At 55.6% G+C, this 19,740-nt stretch overlaps 2 protein-coding genes across 4 annotated transcripts in view; one reads left to right on the top strand and one right to left on the bottom strand.

Moving 5' to 3' along the window:
- The first annotated feature begins 4,601 nt into the window (after positions 1 to 4,601).
- Positions 4,602 to 11,183, top strand: LOC139682205 (5-hydroxytryptamine receptor 3A-like). Of its 2 annotated transcripts, none has more exons than XM_071576312.1 (9): positions 4,602 to 4,683; positions 6,538 to 6,704; positions 6,839 to 6,883; positions 7,212 to 7,321; positions 7,894 to 8,063; positions 8,285 to 8,445; positions 8,691 to 8,901; positions 9,051 to 9,284; positions 9,458 to 11,183. In XM_071576312.1, the coding sequence occupies exons 1-9, from the start codon at positions 4,617 to 4,619 to the stop codon at positions 9,754 to 9,756; spliced, it is 1,464 nt and encodes a 487-aa protein (XP_071432413.1). In that variant the 5' UTR covers positions 4,602 to 4,616; the 3' UTR covers positions 9,757 to 11,183. The 2 variants fall into 2 exon arrangements, with proteins under 2 accessions (XP_071432413.1, XP_071432414.1); XM_071576313.1 differs by having other exon boundaries at positions 4,617 to 4,683; positions 6,541 to 6,704.
- A 1,127-nt stretch (positions 11,184 to 12,310) lies between these two features.
- Positions 12,311 to 19,740, bottom strand: part of ZBTB16 (zinc finger and BTB domain containing 16) — a 54,367-nt gene continuing 46,937 nt past the window's right edge. For both annotated transcript variants that reach the window (XM_071576203.1, XM_071576202.1), the window contains exons 5-7: positions 17,783 to 17,953; positions 15,519 to 15,686; positions 12,311 to 15,248 (exon numbers count right to left, since the gene is read on the bottom strand). In XM_071576203.1, the coding sequence (XP_071432304.1) occupies positions 15,019 to 15,248; positions 15,519 to 15,686; positions 17,783 to 17,953 (569 nt within the window). In that variant the 3' untranslated portion in view covers positions 12,311 to 15,018. The remainder of the gene's footprint in view (positions 15,249 to 15,518; positions 15,687 to 17,782; positions 17,954 to 19,740) is intronic.

The following is a 19,740-nucleotide window of genomic DNA, read 5'->3' as shown; positions in this document are numbered from 1 at the left end:
TTCCCACTTTGGTCCAAGCTGCATCTGACACCTGTCCCCCTGTCCTGGCCCAGGCATCATCCTGCATCATCAGGAATGTGGCCCTTGCCATCACCAGCCTGAGTTTGCCCCCCACGGGCACCGAAGCCTCTGTGGCCGTGGCATTGCTGGCTTTGGTGTTCCCAATGGAGCTGTGTCACTGCAGGAGGGAGAGCGTAACAGGGTCAGACAGTGCCACAGCCATACCCTTGTTGCCCATTGCCTGCCCAAAATGTTCTTTTCTGGCTGGGTGGGCATCTCCTACACCTGAGTTTTTCCTGGGCAGTCACAGAGCATCCCTCACCTTTTGTTTTGGAAGAGGTGTGGGAATCTCAATGTGGGCTGTTCTGGCATTGCCTCAGCTCCCTGGTTTCTCACATGTGCTCCTGCTGAAGAACTGGGGAGGAGAGAAGGTGAGGAGGTGGAAGCAGCAGGGCTCATAAGGAATCCAGCAGTGTTACCCAGTTTCTTTGATACAAAAAGGAAAAACAAGACACCCAGTGAAGTTTAAATGCAACAAAGTAAGACATTCCACCCATTTTGGGAGCCTGCCAGGATATTAATAGTGACAGATAGGGAGGTGATGCTTGGCACTGGAATTTTTGCTCCGGGATCTGCATGTGTTGCTGAGGGAACGGTGTTTTGTCCCAGCTTAGTTGCTCAGAGAAGGGTCCCCAGGATTTCCCTACCTTAAAAAAAGTATTAACCATAAAAATTCTCACTATCCCAGTTACAAAGATTAACTCAGCACTGTATTTTTAGCTCCAGGTTTGTTTAGGCTGTGTTTAATGTTTAGTTGTCTGATTAATGCTGTGGTGACTAATTAGGGTGCAGAACAATTTGTTTGCAGTGTCAAGTGCAGTCACAGCACTGCTACATGCAGAATAATTTACTACAGGGGGATTGTACACCCTCAGACAGAAAGAGCAGCAGACATGCCCTCACCCCACTCCTTCCATGTCCTGAGAGCTTTCCATACTGTCTAGACTTAGCAAAAGGAAACAATTTGTATTGTAGGTGCTTTAAAAATGAATAAAACCCAAAACCAGAATGGACAATGTCTCCTGCCACTGTCCCCTCCAGGGCTGTCCCCACACTGTGCAGCACTGTCCAACCTCTCCAGCACTGCCACAGTCCTCCACACATTGTATTCCACCAGAAACAAGAGGGAGGAGACTTTGCTGCTAGACTTTTCCAGGTGTTTTAAACCACAAACTAATAGCCTTTTTGGCCAAAACTAACCTTTCCAATTTGCTTGAAATCTTCCTCAGTTTCTCCAGAAAATGAAGAGAAAAATTCCCAGCTGTAACTGGCAGCATTAAAACATAGGTTGGTTCCCGACTGGAGAGATTTCCCAAGAACTCCAGACACAGAGAAGATCTGGGTGAAGGAGGGAGGAAGGCAGGCATGAGTTTTTTGCATCAAAGCATCTGGTGTACAATCCCTGGTGCACACCTGCCTTGGGTCTCTCCCACAGCACCAGCACTCAACCACAACAGTGCTGGAGCCCACCATCTCTCTCCTGCCCAGCAAGCCTCTGGCACGAGTCTCCTTTAAAATAAACAAAAGGAAAAAGAAAAACACAGCCATACAAGATGAAACACCAGTCAGGTCTCCTGTACGTGCAATTTCTGCCTGACTGGATGGTGCTGACCCTGTGACGAGTGGCTGCTGTCCCATTTGGGATGAGCTGGATCACCTTCATTAACAGCAATGGGCTCCAAATACCTTCACATACTTATTATTACCTGCCTTTAATGGCAACGAAACTGTGGCAGAATATTGTGAACACCTGAAGGGTGTCTAATGGAGGAGAGGACTGAAAGGAATGAGCTCCCCTCCTTTTGCTGGGGGATTTAAAGGCATTGGGCCCTTTCACTGGGATGAGAATAGGCTTGGTACCTGCCATGAGCAATTTTTTGGCCCCTCCATGGGCTACCCAGTTTGCATCCCCAGGTCAAAGCCACCAGCATCCCTAAACTGAATTAAGTTATCCAAGAGCACCACACTGAGCAGCCACTCCTGGCATTTCGTCTCTGCTTTAGTCTTGGGGCTGCACAAGGTGGATGCCAGAGGAGAGACCCTGTGTGTTCCCCTGACTGCTCACAGTGCCCTGAGAATGCAGCGAGCTTGAGCATCCCTGAGGACCACTGCCTCACAGGAGGGTCCTGCATCCCCTGGTGCCAGAGCAGGGGATGCTGTGAGCCTGGCCAAGCCCACACTGTCAGCCCTGCCTGCCTGCAGTGTTTATTTCATGTCTCACAGTGTTAAATCATAGCAGACATGCAATTCGGGGAGCGTGAGGCTCTGTAATGGGCGGCCTCGGGTATGTGATGGGGCCGGGGCCGGCAGCAGCCGTGCTGCCAGGGCTCCTCGCTGAGGCTTTATTGCTTTTGACGCTCCAAGCACTCCCTGAAAGGCGAGTCCTGGCAGCCCGGAGGAGGGCTGCTTCCCTCTCCTGCCCGCTTCACATCATCAGGTGCTGCAGCTGTGGCCTCCATCATCATTCCTACTGTGGTCCTCAGCCTGGCTGCAGCCCCCATGCTGTGCAGAGCCCAGCCACAGCAGCCCCCAGCACATCCCATGGCATGGGGTGGGAGTTGCCAGGGTCATATGGTGCATAGTGCTGCACACCCAGGGCTTGGGGTGAGGTCAGGTTGGGGTGAGGGCATGTTTGGACCATCACTTGTCCCATCACATCTTGGGGACCTTGTGCCCATGCCCCTGTGCTCTCCCCAGTCCCTGAACTCTGGGTTAAGCACCTGCTTGCCCAGCCAGAGAGCCTGCTGGCAGCAGGAAAGAGCCCTGAGCCTCCATCCCATGGCAGAGACACTGCCATGCCTGGCTTCAGCAAAGCCCGGGCAGGACGCAGGGCTGAGCCGTGGGAAGCCCCAGGCACCGAGCACTTCGATTCCCAGAAAAGCAATTACCGTGCAGCAGATTACAGGGCTAATAAAATCCCATTATGCCATTTCGGAAAGTAAATCTGATCCGGGCGCAGCCGATTGATATCAGCCATCCCACAAAATGTCCCGCAAGAGCCCCCTGCGCGCGCGCGTAACGCGAGGCTACAGTAGATCACGCTAATTAGATATCCGATAACAAGAGGGCTGATAGGAACTACATTAAAATCTCTTTAAGATGAAGACGTAAAACCCAAGGGAGAAAATTCAGAGTTAATGACGCTGCAGCAGAGGCTCCACTGGAGCTGTCCGTGCCCCCTCGGCCGCATCCTGCCCGCTGTGGACACAGGAGACCGGGGGAGAGGGAGCAGAGCGGGGCGCGGTCCCCAGCGCCGCCGCGGCGCTGCCCGTGATTTTCATTACCCAGATTCAATAAGAGGAGAGCGCTCCGAGCTGCCAGCGCTCCCTGGGAGGTGACTCGCCAGCCTCTAACGGAGCCGAGAAATCAAATTAGCCCCAGCTCTGCTCTCGCTCTCTCCCTGACACCGCTGTTGGCAGCCGAGGGGGAGTTCATCAGGGCCCTACACTAATTCTTACCTCGTTTAAGTGACTCCATGCTGGCATCTGATGTGATTTGCTCTACGCCACTGCCGCAGGCTCGGGTTCCTGCCCGCCGCCTCCCCAGCATTTCCAGCAGCTGGCAGCTTTGTGGGGGCATGGGCACCTGCAACACACACAAATGCTGCTTGTACAAACAGGGATACTGAAGATTATAGGGGTGGGGAATCGGGGAGAGGCTCCCCTGCCAGCCAGGGGGATGTTGCACAGCCCAAGGCCACAATGCTGTGACACAGAGGGACAAAAGTGTAGCCCGAGCAGGGCACCCATGAATGGGCAGACACCAAGTACCTTTTGGCTCTCAGGCTTACCAGACTAGCCTTTGCTTGTGGTTTTGTGTTTGCTTGTCTTTGCCTCAAGTTGTTAAATATTTGAGGAAATCAAAACCCGTAGGAAGCACTTTTGTTTACTGAAATTTACAGCAAGTGCAAGTTGCTGCAATGAAAACACACTCTGGTGTTGCTGCAGGTCCTAGGGGTCAGGCAAAGCTGCAGCTCCAGGCAGGGGCTGGCAGCACATGCTGCTGCCACCTGTGTCTGTCAGCTCGCTGTCAGTGTGACAGATCCACCCACCACAGGGTGTGAAGGGGAGGCCGGTACCTCCAGACCCCCCATTTCTCTGCTGATGGAAGCCCACCCTGTGTCAGTACCACATCCTGAGACAGACCCCCCCCCTCAACCCCACCTCTCAGAAGGTTTCCTGCATCTTTCCAACTGCTGAGGAATTCCTGGAGCAGCCCTGGCACCTGTAGCACCCTTTCCCCCCGGGTTGTGTCCCCCACCTCCTTCTGCACACTGGCATGATCCTTGTACCCCAAAACCCACTCTGTCACAGCCAGCCACCTGGGCAGGAGATGGGAGAGCCCTGAGGCAACCAGCGAGGAGGGGAGGGGTGGCTGGGTGGGCCCCTCTTGCATCCTCCCAGCCTGAAACTTGATGCAGCGGGAGAGGCTGATTGCGAGATTAACTGGGCGTTCTCAAAAACCCGACGGCAGGGGGAAAGCCACACGAGTGCCGCCTGCGTCCCCGCTCCGCTCACTCCTCCGCCGAGCCGGCAGCGGCTGGAGCCAGCAGAGCCATGACTCCCGCTGCTCTTGGGGCGCTCCTGGCCCTGCTGCCGCTGGCCTTGATGCTGCAGAGCCCAGGTAAGGCAAGGGATCCGAGGGCAAGACTGGGAAGCTGGGGCAGGGCAGGGACCTGGCATGATGCAACATCTTCCCAAAACCTGAGCAGTGCTGCATTGCAAAGGCTGCTTTTTAGGGAGGCCTTCATACTGTTGAGAAGCTGGAGCACGGAAAAGCTCTAGTGTGGAGCCCAGAGGCGCATCCTGCCTGAGTAGCACAAGCAGCAAGGCAATGTGGCATTTGACCTCAGCTCTGCGCTGAGGGATCATCAGTGTGGGGCTTCTCAGTACTCTGAGAGTCAGCCCTGAGGACAGAGAGAGACACAGGAGTCTCCTATCTGTACCCCACTGCCTGGGAGCTGCTGCCTGAGTCCCTCACCTGATCAAGGGCTTTCCCCACTATCCCTCATAACCTGGGTCTGGGTTTTGCGGAGGATACTGGACAGCTCTGCAACTGTCATTGTTATTTTCCTGTTTTCTCGTTTAACCTTCCTGGGAAATAGCACAAAAATCCTTGTGCTGTTTTGCACCAGCACAGCTGGAAGCATTCAGCAGGTTGGTGATTCAGGTCTCTGGATGTGTCACATAGCTCCTGTCACCAGGGCATCGTTCCCAAATCCCAAACCTTCTCCCACCATTAGCACAGCAAAGGTTTCAGGAAAGGAGTAGGAGCAATGACACTCTCATCCCGGCAATGCTGGTCAGAGGCAAGAAGGGCTGTGCAGACACACCCTCATATGCCAAGGCTGTGCCAAGTTGCATTGGTGGAAATTTGGGCCAGGCAGACCAGCACAGTGTCCACAGCAGAGGCAAAGAGCATAGAGAGTTAACTCAGCCCAGTCCTCTCTCTGCAAGGCCATTTCCCTCCTCCCAAAACATCCAGGTGCAGAGCTGGGTGGCATGGGTGTGAGGAGGAGGAGAGGAGAGGGTGCAAGGTGGAGAGGGTGCAAGGAGGAGTGTGAGCATGAGCCAGCTGCCACCAGCTGCAGCAGGAAAGGCCACTTGGCCCCAGCCGTGATGATGGCAGTGCCTGTATTTCCTCCCCTCACCCTAATTGCTGCCTCTGGCCCCCCCTTGCTGCCTCTGTTGGTTCACGCCTGCCTGGGTGAGGGTTGTGTGCCCGCCCGGCTCCCCAGCATTACCAGTCGCGTGCAACATCAGAGAGGCTGAGGCTGCAGGTTTTTCTTTTTTTTAGCTTAAAATACAGATTAAAGTTCCTTTCCAGCAGCTTTTCCCAAGTTCCCGCAGATCTATTCCAATTAGTCTCTTCCATTACGTGGGAATTGGACTCCGGGGCTGGGCGTGCTGCAGAGCAGAGCCACAAGCGCAGCGCTGCTGCCCTGGCCTGGCTGGGTGTTCGGCTGCCTGGCAGTGAGGACACGGTGCCTCAGGCTATTTGCCCTTGATTGATGCTGTCGGCACCAGCCGAGGGACTGTTTCCACAGGAAGCAACACCAAGGTACCTAATAAATTAATTTAGCATCCTGCTTTATCTCTAACCTTTGCCGCCTCCACCTGCTGAGCAAAGCAACACCCTGAAAGGAGTGAGAAGTAGGAAATGCACCTGGGGTCATCAGGTCACTCATGATCCCCTGCTGCTGCTGTCCTGGCACCTGTCCAGAGAGGTGGAGGCTGGCAGTTGTGCCCTCTGAGGCTGGGGAATGTCACAGTGCTGACCACATGCACAACAGTGATGTGTGGTGGTTCTGGTGGCCAGGCTTGTTTCCCTTCAGGATGCTCCTATTTAACTTGGATGGGGAACCCCAACTGGTAAGGGAGGGCTGGCAGCTGGCAGCATCCTGCAGTGCATGGCACACCCCAGGGCGATGGCAGCTGCTGCCCCAGTGTGAGCAGCCTCCCTCCCTCCCTCTGCTAGCAGGTAGCCAGCATGGGGGCTGGACACCGGAGCCCTCTGAGCCTGCCCTGCACCGTCTGTCCCACTACCTGCTGGCCCACTACCAGAAAGGCACTCGGCCTGTGCAGGACTGGCGAACGACCACTAACGTGGCCATTGACCTAATGGTCTACGCCATCCTCAGCGTGGTGAGTTGTCTGCTCCCATCCTGTCCACAGGGAGGGGAATGGCATCTGGCATGCAGCAGCATCCTGGCATGCTCTGCCCATTTTCTGGAGTGCCAGTGCCCCTGTTCTGACATCATGTCCTCTTCTTCCCACAGGATGAGAAGAACCAGGTGCTGACCACCTACATCTGGTACAGGCAGGTGAGTGACAGTGAACCCTCACCCCTCCCTTGCCAGCTCCTCTGGGGTCAAGGACCCCAGAAAAGACAGGTTTTTCCGTGTGAAGGGTGTGTAGCTCTGAAAGAGAGCAGTGAGGGTGAACCCATCCCAGGGGCTGGTGAGACCTCTGTAGCACATGATCCTTGAGGCTCAGTTTTCATGCTCTGTGTTTTGCAGTGTTGGATGCTGTGATAGCTGGAGGATGAGCCTTCCCTCCCTTTCACGGGGGAAAGATTGCTTGGTGCTAGTCTACATTGCTAGCAGGGTGGAGGGGACCTTGTGCTTCAAGTCTGCTCTTGCTTGTTCCCAGCACTGGACAGATGAGTTCCTCAGGTGGGACCCGGCTCGTTTCGACAACCTGACACAAATCTCCCTCCCCATGGAGAGCATCTGGGTGCCTGACATCCTCATCAATGAGTTGTGAGTGCGGCCAAAGCATGGGGGGAGATGGCCTGGGGCTGGACCTCTCTTGCCCACTGCAGGCACGTGCCATCCCATGCTTTGTATTCCTGGCACAGAGCTGGCAGCCTCCCCACAACGGGGAGCTGCAGATGGGGATCGGCTTGGCAGTTGGGCCATTTCCAATGCTGGCTAACTGCAACTGCTGGTAATTACCCATGCCGTGCTGGGGGTGGGATCCAGATATCTAGAGAAAGGCTTTGTGAAGGCAGCACAAAGCAAGGGCAGCTGCAGAACTGCTGGCCCTTCCCATGAAGCCAGCCAGTGTCCTTCCCACTCAAGGAACATTTAAGGTGTTCTCAATGGCTTATGAGGGCACTGGGACAATAATACAGACACTTTTAGGACTGGCAGAAGACAGTAGCCCAGGCAGTCAGAGGGAGGTAATGCCAGGCAGAAATGCCTGTGTGGGTATAAGCAAAAAAGTAGAACTCTCTGCTCCTGGGCAGTTGCCCCCTGAAACATCACTTAGCAGGAGGAAACTCTGCCCAGAGAGCTCCCCAGCCCACAACTCTGTCCCTCGTGTCTTACAGTGTGGATGTCGGAAAGGCCCCCCACGTCCCCTATGTCTATGTCAGCCACCACGGGGAGGTGCAGAACCTCAAACCCATCCAAGTGATGACCGCCTGCAGCCTGGACATCTACAACTTCCCCTTCGACGTCCAGAACTGCTCGCTCACTTTCACCAGCTGGTTGCACCACAGTGAGTTCTGGGATCCCCGTGGCTGGGAGGTCAGGGGAGCGGGCAGGACTTCTGCCGGGCCGGAGCTCTGTGCAGAAGACAACTCGTCCCTCTAGATGGCCCCAGTGGATCGGGGAAGCGTGCAGGGAGGGCAGGCAACCAGCCCGGCGTGGAGGTGTGGACAGTTGTCAGCGCTTTGGGCAAGGCACACCTTCGTCCTCACCTCTTCTCTGCTCCCCCAGTTCGTGACATCAATCTCTCGCTGTGGCGGCAGCCGGAGCTGGTCAAGTTCGACCGGAGCGTCTTCATGAACCAGGGCGAGTGGGAGCTGCTCTATGTCCTCACCCAGTTCCAGGAGTTCAGTGTCAAGAGCAGTGACTACTATGCTGAGATGAAGTTCTATGTAAGAGCCTTCAGCCACTGTGTTTCTCAGGAATTTGGCACGAGGGAAGGGTCTTGCTCCCACCCCTGTGACGTCTTCATGCTGCAGCACTCCTGCCTGCAGATGGGAAGGTCCTGGCTCTGGGCTCTTCCTCTAGTTCACCCTAGTGCCTCCCACCATCCTCACCTGCCTTAGTGAAGAGCCACACCAACTCAAGGCCTCATTTCAACCCTTCACTGAGCCTTTCCTGTCTCCCTGTCCTGCAGGTAGTCATCAGGAGACGCCCCCTCTTCTACACAGTCAGCCTGCTGCTCCCCAGCATCTTCCTGATGGTTATGGACATTGTGGGCTTCTACCTGCCTCCCAACAGTGGTGAGAGGGTCTCTTTCAAGATCACTCTCCTGCTGGGCTACTCAGTTTTCCTCATCATTGTGTCTGACACATTGCCAGCTACTGCCGTTGGCACCCCATTGATAGGTATGGCAGCACTATCTGCCCATCCAAGTGCCATGGCAGTCCTGAGCAGAGATCACAGGGCCCTGAGAGCTGGGCAGGGAGCACTCACTCGGGCCTGTGCTCTCTGCATGAGCCTTTGCAGGCCACCCACCTCAGTGACACCTCCACAGGCATCTACTTTGTGGTGTGCATGGCGCTGCTTGTCATCAGCCTGACGGAGACCATCCTGATCGTGCGCCTGGTGCACAAGCAAGACCTGCAGCCCCATGTCCCTGAGTGGGTGAAGCACCTGCTGCTGGAACGGGCCACCATCCTGCTCTGCATCCGGGACAAGAAGAAATTGAGCCCAAGCAGGACACAGAGCTCAGACATCTCTAGACAGGCAGAGAGCAATGACAGCACAGGTAAGGGCTGCACAGAGAGGGCTTCTGGGAACTGAAGGGGTCTAGATCCTATGTATCCATCTACATCTATGTAGCCACTGTTGGTATGGTGAACTGGGTACCCACTTCACTTGCAGAAATCCCAGCTCCCCATCTGAAGAGGTTTTTCTCACTTGCCTCTCTTGATCCCACAGCCAAGCTGACCCCCTATGGCTGCGAGGATCCCCGGGAGAGTGGGGCAGTGGGGGGCACAAGGCCTGCACTGGCGTTTGCTGGCTGGGCAGAGGGCTCAGCGGTGCTTCAGGGGGTCCTGCGTGAGACCACGGCCATCCGCCAGTTCCTGGAGAAACGCGAGGAGTTCCGCAACGTTGCCCACGAATGGCTGCAGGTGGGCTACGTGTTGGATGTCCTGCTGTTCCGGGCGTACCTGGCAGTCGTCCTGGCCTACAGCATCACGCTGGGCATCCTCTGGTCGGTGTGGCGGGATGCCTGAGCAGTGCCCGTTCTTTAGAGAGAGGGGGGACTGCGGATGTTGCCTCACTCCGGTGTGTGCTACCCGCTATCGACCGAATATGTCTCAGGTTCCCCAGCCCCACAGTGGGAAGGCAGAGCCGAGGATGAGCCCCCAAGCCCCCCAAACCTCACTCCATTCTCCCCCTCGCCATCTCCGAGATCACCGCGGCCGCAGATGCCGCTTCAGCACCGCGGACAGCGGCCCCTCTGTGCGGCCCTGCCATTGCACAAACTGGGGGTCTCCCGGACTCGGGGGGGGGTTCCCGCTGCCCCGAGGGGTTCCCACCGCCCCAGGGCCCGCTGCCCTCGGCTGTCCTACTCCTCAACCCGGCTACCGCCTTTATTCCCTGCCCTAGACCCTGAGCATGCTTGTTCTGCAGATCCCCACCATGCTTGTGCCCAGCAGTTCTATAGCAAACTGGGAAAGATGCTGTGCCAGGCAGCGGCCAAAATGGGATGCCAGCGGGACTGGTTTTGTGAGCACGCAGTGCTGGGAGAGACCCGCGGGGTTATGACTGCCACCACAGCTGTGGTCAGTCCCCAGCTCCCGCAGTCCATCAACCTCTGCAAGGGCAGAGGCATGAGGCAAAAAGAAATAAAACGTGCTGGAGATGCTGGGAGGGCCATCCCGTTCTCTAGGAGTATCCCTGCATATACTGGGCCTACAGGTGATGGGGGACAGGTGGGTTGACAGCACCTGGCTCTCACACAGCCACCCTCAAGCCCACTGGTCCTGGACCAAGACTTCTGCTGCCGTCCCAGAGCCATCACTTGAAGGAAAACTTCTTGCTGAGTGATGGGGGCTGAGGACGGGTGGAGTGGGCTCCTGCCGGTGCCGGCCCGCACTAATGCGCTGATGGTCTGTAAGTGGCTGCCTATTGATGAGGTGTCCAGTTAAAGAGTTCACGAGACACTAAATCAGCCCATTGATCCTGCTGAGATCGATGGTGCTACAGACCTGATCAGTGCAGCGGGCAATTAACACCCTCTGGAATGAGCTGCCTTCGTGTAACATCAAACGCTCCAACAGACAAATCCAATGGGCCCATTGACCCAGGCGTCCGATGCCACTCAGCCCATGTGTTTGAGGAGGGGACAGGGCAGCAGGACCCCCAAGCCAAACTCGCCATCCCTCTCCTACCCACCATGACCCTGGATGCCCCCCAGGGCTGCAGTGTGAGATGCTCACCTGTGCTGCTGCTTCCCATGGAACGTGTCAGTGGCTGCTTGGTCCTTATCTTTCCCTGTGCTAGGAAGCATTCTGCACTCAACCCTTTGTCCAGCTCAGTGGTCTGTTTCCCCTTGAAGAGGAGACTGATTAAGCTGGAGGAAAGATCCAGATTCTCCCTTTGCCCTCTCGCTACTTTGGGAAGTGCCACATGTGGGAAAAAGTTCCAGGCATCTCTCCAAGAGGAGCGTTGATTTTCCTCTTAAAAAAAAAAGAAAAAAAAAGAAAAAAAATCAATAAATCTGAATCTAATCTCCTAATAAAGGTTTAATGAGGACATAATGTTGATGGAACAGAACATTGTTGCAGCATAATCGCTCCCAGCTGCTGCGCGAGTGTGCACACAAAGGCCCGGTCCTACCGCGATTTCCCCGTTGTTGTAACAACGCCTTTGTGCCAGGCTGAGCACTGCAAGGGACTTCACCCCCCTTCTCCCAGGGCACTGCAACCCACAGGTCATTCACAGCATGACCACCTTTGCTTGCCTGAACCTTGACCAAAGTTACCCACCACTTGCCCAAAGCCTTTCTGGAATAAGCTGGGGGGACTTGGGAGAGACAGGGATGACCATCAGGACCTTGGAGTGGGCATGCAGCCCCCCAAACCTGCTGTGAAGCCCTGGGGCAGGGGTCAAGCCTGGCCTTGCCACTGGCACATGCTGCTGCTTGGCACATGTCATCATCCCTGGGAAAAACTAAGCGATGTTCTTCATCCAGTGACTCCAGTGCTGTGATTAACATGTAACTGCATCGTGACACCCACTGGGCACAGGCAGCTCCCAACAGGCATGGGCATGGCTGGGTGATGCTGGCAGCACCCACCTGGCTCTGCCACGGTGTGCGGTGCAGTGCGTTCTGCCACAGCACAAAAGGAGAGCAGGCGCTGCTGTTAATGTAGTCAGTAAATAAATAAAGGAGGGCTTAAGCTTAGTGTACAGCAATCAGTCGGGAACTACAGGATAATTAACGCAGCGGGGGGCCGGACGGCTCTGCAGGCAGGTTTAAATGAACGAGTTCACTTTCATTGAGGCAAACTTGCTCTGCTCCCTGGTGAGCAGCGCAGGCAGCGCGCCGTGACTCCCAGAGCAAGGGATTCAGGATGCTCCCTGTCCATTGGGATGTCCCGGGGGGACCCCTCACTCACTGTGGTTGGTTTAGGGATAGTACCTCCCCTACCACCCCCTCCGAGCAGGCAGCTCCAAACTCACCACTGTGGGTCCCCCTGTGGCTCACCCCAAGCTGGTGGGATGCATCCTTCCTCCTGCTCCTCCTCCTCCCGGCAGGCACAGGAATGGGAGACAGCAGACTGAGACAACAGAATTAACTTTATTGGTTGTTTTTTTGTTTTCTAACTGCAGATTTCAAGGTATACAACTGAACATTGCTATTTTCCTTATGAGACTTATAAATAAAAATACAAAAAATGTTCACTACAAAAAAATCTACTGTTAGTAGGATGTAAAAAATATTCTCTTTGCTATAGAAGGCACGAACTTCACTTAGTGACACATGGAGAGAAAAAAACCTGCAGCAGTATATTCTTCCTTTTTTTTTTTGTATTTTTTTTCCTCTGTCAGAAACACTGAAGTCTTACAAAGAAATGCATCTGAATCTACACAGGACAAAGGCAGGTGCGGAGAGCTGCAACTAGGAGACACCACAACTGGGTTTTTTTGTAATTTTTTTTCTTTTTCTTTATTTTTCAGGAAACTTTTAGCTAATGGCATCTGTGGCTAGAGGACAGAGAGGACTCACAAGCAGAACTGCAGGGGAGCAAACGGCGAGGGGAGACGGGCAAAAGTCGTACAAAAAATAGGAGCCAATAGATACTCTGAGAAAACCAAAGGGGAACTTGGGCACCTTCTGCGCCCGGGCTCAGAGAGGTGCTGAGGTAGACGGAACGAGGACAGCGACGGACCCGAACCACGAGCGGCAACACAGAGCAACGGGACGGGCAGGTGGGCGCTCACGACACCGACGACAAGCCAGGGGAGAGGGAGCCCGGGGCCAAGGGCCCCGCGCGGCGCTTGGTCCTCACTGCTATGATACACATATATATACTTATATATATATATATATGGAGGGGTGGTGGGGCTGCGCCACAGCGAACAGTGCGGGGATGCACGCTCAGGACACAGCGGCATCGCTCCAACACTGACCCCCCCACTGTCTCAGCGGGGGCTGCAGCACTAAGGGAGAGGGATGGCAGGATGGGAGGGGAGGTTAAAGCAACAAAAAAAGCCACATGAGCTCTGCGGCACCGTGGCACCCGCGTCCGGCAGTGCCAGGGCACCACAGGGACCTGCCGTGCACACGTGCCGGAAATTGCAGCAACTTTCTCTGTGAAAGAACTGTTTTCTTTTTTTAAATTTTTTTATGTTTTTTTTTTTCTTTAGGCACAACAATTAAACGAGCCGTTCTCCACAGTCACATCCCGGATTGTACAGCAGCGGTGTCCACCCTGCGCGGAGCAGCAACGGTCCCACGCGTAAGGGCACATGCACGTGCAAAGCCAGACTGGAGCGCGAAGGAGGATGCTGCTCCCATAGCTGTATCCCTGCTCGGCACCAGGAGAGGTGGGACAGGCACCCCAAACCCAGAGGGACTATCAGTGTCCCTCCAAACTGTATCCAGACACCATCCCGCTCCCCACAACGCTTTTCTCCCCCTCTTCACCCAAATGCAGCAAAACAACAACAAAAAAAATAAAGCCGTGGGATGGAACCACCAAGCCCACGGCCACGCAGGAGAAACACAACAAAAACAAACACAAGAGGTAGCTTCAGAACAAACACCCCTGGCCCTATGGGGCCAGGCAAAAAATACCAGTTTTGGTAAGGATAATGCACAACGGGAGGCTGGCAGGGACACCACGGCCAAACCACCCCTCCAACACTGATGCCAGGCATGTGGCTGGTACATCCCGGCCACACTGCCCCCCGTCCCTCCCAAATCAATAAAAGCTCATGAGGTCACCAAAAAACGAGGTAATTTCAAGTAAAATGTGCTAAATGCGGAAATATTTCAAAAGAAAGTTCAAAAAACCAAACAAAAAGCAAAAAAAAGCGGCGAGCGAAGCCGCATGTCACTGGGCATCCCTCACTTACAGGCTCCTGCAGGTGAGGGCTGGGCACAAAAAACCACACTTCGCACTTTCCAGGTGCCACAAATCAGCAGAAGAAAAGAGGATCCCTCCATTTGGAGTGATACCACACACTAGCAGCCCCCATTTCGGCACCAGCATCGACCACACATCACTAAACCAGCTGCACCTCCCCATGAGGGGCTTTACCCTTGCCCTGGGAAGGGGGGGAAGGAGGGGGAAATGCATAGAGAGGTCTTTGGTCAGGGGAGAGCAGCAGCCTCTGGTGCCCCTTGTGTCTACCCGGATGCCGGGCAGCACTGCGAGGCAGCCCAGCTAACAGCTGGCTCCCTGCCCCAAACACCCTCCTCCGGCTAGGATCCCCCAGGACACTCTTCCCAAAGTACTTGCAGCTTGCAGGGCACCGGCACTCTCCCACCTGTGATGCCACAGCCTGGGAGAATGGGAAACTGCTGAAATGGGGGCCAATCCCCACGCAGGAGTCGGGTCCTCTGCAGGGCATCCACGGTGGGACTGGCAGTGATGGAGGACACCAGCAATTAAAGCCTTCCCAGAGCGCTGGCTGTATGCACACTTTGAGGGAAGTGCCTCATTCCTACATGGTCTTCCCAGCAGCACTAGTGGCCAGTGCCAAGGGTGATGGAGGGGCCATCTGGGGGCTGCAAGGGGTGAAATCTGCCCTGCAGTGAGGGTGCAAGAGCAGTGGGCACATGAGCAGCTGGGGTGGTGGTGCAGATGGGGCTGGGGAAGGGGTTGGTGTGTCTCCCACCCCAGCGTGAGCCACAGGATCCTTCCAGCAAGAAGCAACAAACGAGAACTGAAAACAAACAAGGCCATGGACGCTGTGGGTTTGGTGGGTTTTTTTTGCCCAGTCCTCTGCCACTTGGCCCTGTTGCCCCTGAGCCTCCTCCCTCAGACATAGCAGAGGTAGAGATAGGTCTTCTCTATCCGCCAGTCAGTGGGGATCTCCTCTGGCTTGTGGCCCTTCATGTGCTTCTGCATGGCAGAGAGGCTGGGGCAGTACTCCAGGCAGATGGTGCACTGGTAGGGGGAAGCGCCATTGTGGGTCCGAAGGTGTTTGATCATGGCTGAGTAGTCCCGGGAGCGCTGGTGGCACAGCTTGCACTCGAAGGGCTTCTCACCTGCAGGAGACAGGGGTGTCAGTGGGGCTCAGGGCCTCCAGGTGGTAATTAACTGCTCGGCATCGACGCTGCCGCAGCGGGCACAGCCGATAACCAAGTAATGAACAGCAGAACCGATGTGACTATTGATTCCCTATTTACAATAGCTCCGTGCCAGCGCATCTGGAGGTTCGTTATCCCTGGCTGGTGCCCTGATCCACACCGCTGGCATCTCTGCTGAGGCAACCAGTCTGGCACCGCCCGACTCACCACAGACCCTCCAGCACGTACCTGTGTGGACCCGGTAGTGGGTCTCCAGCTGGTGCTTGAGGCTGAACTTCTTGCCACAGCCGTTGCACTCATAGGGCTTCTCGCCGGTGTGGATGCGCTTGTGGCCCTTCAGCGTGCTCTCGTCCCGGAAGCAGCTGCCACAGAACTCGCACTCGTAGGGGTGGTCACCTGCAAGGACACGCGTCAGTCAGGGCTTCCTTGTCCTTTGTGCCACATCCAAACCAGCTACCCACCCTGTTTACCCTGGGCACCCATTGCCATGCCAGGAAAGAGCATTCCAGTCACCCCAGTGCGGCATGCTGGTCCCTGCATGCCTGCGTGGAGGGGATGCTCGGGTCTGTGGCAGGGTAGAGAGACTGGAGGGTGCTGCAATCCTCCCACCACCAATTCCCAGATTTTCCACTCGGCACCACCGGCACAGACCCAGCCTTGGACATCACCCATGCTCCGGACCGAGTGGCTGATAAATGAACTCCGGTTCGGCACCAAAGGCAGAATGATTTGAAGGAAAGGTGAGGGCTCCAGCTACTTATTTATTACAGCCGCGAAGGCAAGGACAATAAAGATAGATTGATCGTCCGAGACTTTGTTCATGAATATTTAAATATTACTGATTTGTCTTGTCACTGTAATTACAATTTCTCTGTGCCGCATATCCTACAAGCACAGTTTATGGTAAAGAATGGCGAACTGTATTTCACTTGTCCTGCTGCAGATGTGCAGAGCTGCCAAGCGTGTAATGTTCCCCGCATTTCATACATTTTCTTCAGCTGTGAAGGCTTAAGTCATCCACAATGACCTACGTTTTTTCATTATCCCCGTGTCAAACTGCACTCGTGCCTGGGCATAAATTGTCCTTCTCGTTATATACTCACATGCCTGCGCTTTCGCTTCCTCTTTAAAATGATATTTTACTCTCTCCTCGTGTGCCACAGCCCAGCCCTGCAGCCCCTCGCCCCCTCCCACAGCTGCTGCCTGGGCACTGGCGGAGGAGGATGCTTAGGATGCAGTTCAGAGCCCCCCTCTGAAAGCGAGGCAGGCAGTGCCTGTGGGCAGCCGCCTTTCCCCTCTCCGTGCCCAATTTCAAACTGTCACCTTGGTTTTGGATTCTACAGTCAGGGTCAGTAATTTTGTAGCTGGAGGCAGCCAGCATTTCCACCTGTCCACTTTTTGGGGGAGCCAGGGCCACGGAGCATCCTGGCCCTGAGAGGAGCGTGAACATCCTGCAGGATGGCACCACGCAACACGATTAAAAGCTCCTGAAGTGCCGATGATCCTGGTGTTTTTTCACAGCCGGGAGCTGCTAAAGCAGCAGAGGTTGGCGTGGGACACGCGCAGCCCGACCCGCAGCCCAGGTCACCGGATTACCGGCTATAAATAGCTCCAGCGCTCAGCATTAACATGCTTATCACCGTCACAGGATTCCCATTTCCCACACTGGGACCCTAAGCCCATGTGTGGGTTTGGCAGCTGCCAGCCACATTCTGGACAGAGCAATCCTCCGTGACACCACCTGTAAGACCCTCAGCAGCCACCTTTATGTCCCCTTTGAAGATCATGTGCATGCCCCACTGCCTGACAGGAGAAGGGGTATCCTGGCTTGGCACACAATTTTCTCCCTGCCAGCAACAGCAGTGCCGCCAAGGAGGTCAAACCAGCCTCCCACTTATGTGGGCAAAGGATGGGTGAGGAATATTTCACCCACACAGCTGTGGAGGGCCATGGCACCAGCTGTGATCCTGCACAACCCTCTGCATTCCCCAAGGATTGGCTTTTCCAGGGGTGTTTCGTGGCTGGCTGTGAGTGATGCTGATGGCATGGCCAGGACCAGGGAGCTGCCTGGGGATGCTGTCGGAGGAGCTGAGGACACGGCATGGGCGCTTTGAGGACACAGCGTAAGGCGCCCAAGCCGTGCTCTCCCACCTAGCAATCCCACAGCCAAGCCCTGCCCTGGTTGGGGCCACAGCAGCACCAGCTACACGTAGCGCAGGTCGCCCTAATCCCATTAGGGCCGAGCACCAGCTGATTATGTGCATCTACCACCGTAAGCTGATGAGGCGGATATGATCACACACCCCCTAAGAAGGTCACGTGCCACCTCACACCAGATCAACTTATTACACGCAGCTTTCTTTTTTCTGTTTTGTTTTTAAACTCCAAGCCATTTGCATCACATCCTTTTAAGACGACTCACTTTTCTTTCCTGTTTTTTTTTACCCATGGAGAAGGAGCCTGCCCTGGCCACCCCAGCGGTGCTGCTGTACCTGTGTGGGAGCGCAGGTGCCTCTTGAGCGCGGTGTGGCTGGGGAAGGTGCGGTTGCACTCGCTGCAGATGTAGCTGCGCACCCCGGCGTGCACCTCCATGTGCTGCTGCAGGGCACTCTGCGTCTGAAACCGCTTGCCGCACAGCAGGCAGAAAACAGCCATGTCTGTACCTGTGGGAGAGGGAGAGATCCCGCTTAGGCATGGCCTGGCACGCAGGCAGGACTCCTGGCCAGCTGTCCCATCACCCTGCTATGTGAGGGTCTCCACTCCCACATGGCAGCAGGGATACTCTGGCAGCAGGGGAGGACTGTAAAAGCCACAGGGCTCTGGGTGTTGTTGGGGTCCCAGCAGCAGGACTCTGGCCATTCTGGCCACCCAAGGGAACTGCTGAGGAGGACAAGTGGCTCTTATTGCATTGGAGGCAGGTGGGAGCCCCAGTGATGCTGAGGCATGCCCCAAACACAAGGCAGCTGGTGGGTGATCACTTCATCCTTACACACCATTAAGAGTTCACTGAGCTTGGACTCTGCAATGTCCAGGGGAAAGGGGACCCCAAACCATCATCCCACAAAGCTGCCCTGGGGAGCAAGGAGTGGGATGAGAGAGGGTGATGCACCCACCCCTGTGCTGCATGGGACGCTGAGCCCCAACACAGACCCAAGCTCCATCCCATCACCCACGGGTACAAACCTGTCTGCAGTGACACAGCAGGGACGAAACCCCAACCCAGGTGCTTGTACCCTGTCTCTAAACATCACAGACCTCTGTGCTGTTAAACAGTTTGTTTTCACTTATGCATAGCTGATTGTTCAGAACCTGTGAGTCACTGCAAATTGTATTACACGGAGAGATTAAGCAAATAAATGCTCGCTTTTTGGAGACATTAAAATGTGAGGACTATGGAAATAAAATTAGCTAGAAAATTGTATTAGCAATTCATTAGCAGCACAAGATGTTCAAGGTAACCAATGGATCCTCGCTGCCTTCAGGAACAGCAGGGGCTGAGGGCTGCTTGCCATGCTGCCAAAACCAACCCCAGGGGGGACCAGCAGGACCACGGCACCACGGGGCAGGGACATGGTGAGCAGTGGCAGTGCTGGCATCGTGGTCCTGCCCAGAGTGCAGGCAGGTGCCAGGTGAGGCTGCCTCTGGGCAGCCCCACACATCCAGCCTGGGAAGCAGGGGCAATGTGTATTCCAGAGAGCATCTTGGGTTCACACTGTCACCTGCTGTGGCATCGTGCTGTCACCCACCCAGTGTGGTGGCACGCTGAGACCAGCACTGCTCTACTGGGGATGCAGGAGGCTGCCTGGAGGGATGCTCAGTCCCAGCTCTGCACTCAGCTGCCCAAACCCACTCCAAAATCTGAAAAACCCCCCAGTGAAATGGGAATAAAAGCAGCAAGAGAGGCGGCCCCGCACAGGAGCTGCCTTTCTGCCTCTGCAAGGATTTATCCCGGGGTGGGGGGCTGCAGGCTCATGCGCCCCCCACGCAGCTGTGGACAAAACGCTCAAAATTTCAAAAAAAGGGGGAGAAAAAAAAAAGAAGCAGGCAGCCCCAAACGGGCCGTGCAAAGCAAATCCCGAGAGGTATGTGGCCCCACGGCCCCGGCGGTGACAGCAGGACGGGTCAAAGGTCCCCGGGGCTGAGCCCCCAGCGCCGCGGCCAGCTGCGGAGCGGAGGCCCCGGCCGGCGGGACGCCGGCCCCGATAAATCTGCCGCCAGCAGCCCCCGCTGGGGCCGCGGACAATGGGCTCCCGTGGGGGCGGAGGGCAGGACAATGCCGCCGGGCCGGCGCGCGGGGCCGTAACAAATCCTCCCTGGCACCGTAGGGCCCTCATTTGTGAAACTAATTGGCCCCCGCTTGAATAAAAAAATGAGCCGACTCTAGCAGCCGCAGCGATGGGGACGAGCTGCCTTGTGTGCACATGGGGATGGCGTTGGTCCCCGGGGCTGG

Source organism: Pithys albifrons, chromosome 23 (assembly GCF_047495875.1).
Source record: "Pithys albifrons albifrons isolate INPA30051 chromosome 23, PitAlb_v1, whole genome shotgun sequence".
NCBI lineage: Eukaryota > Metazoa > Chordata > Aves > Passeriformes > Thamnophilidae > Pithys > Pithys albifrons.
Note: the sequence above shows the minus strand (reverse complement) of the source record. Positions and strands in the feature narration are given on the sequence as shown.

Excerpts from the sequence above, each read along its gene's own strand:
- LOC139682205 (XM_071576312.1), top strand. The coding sequence starts at position 4,617 with ATGACTCCCGCTGCTCTTGGGGCGCTCCTGGCCCTGCTGCCGCTGGCC. Across the intron at positions 7,322-7,893 it reads GACATCCTCATCAATGAGTT|TGTGGATGTCGGAAAGGCCC; the intron begins GTGAGTGCGGCC and ends CGTGTCTTACAG. Across the intron at positions 8,064-8,284 it reads CACCAGCTGGTTGCACCACA|TTCGTGACATCAATCTCTCG; the intron begins GTGAGTTCTGGG and ends CTGCTCCCCCAG.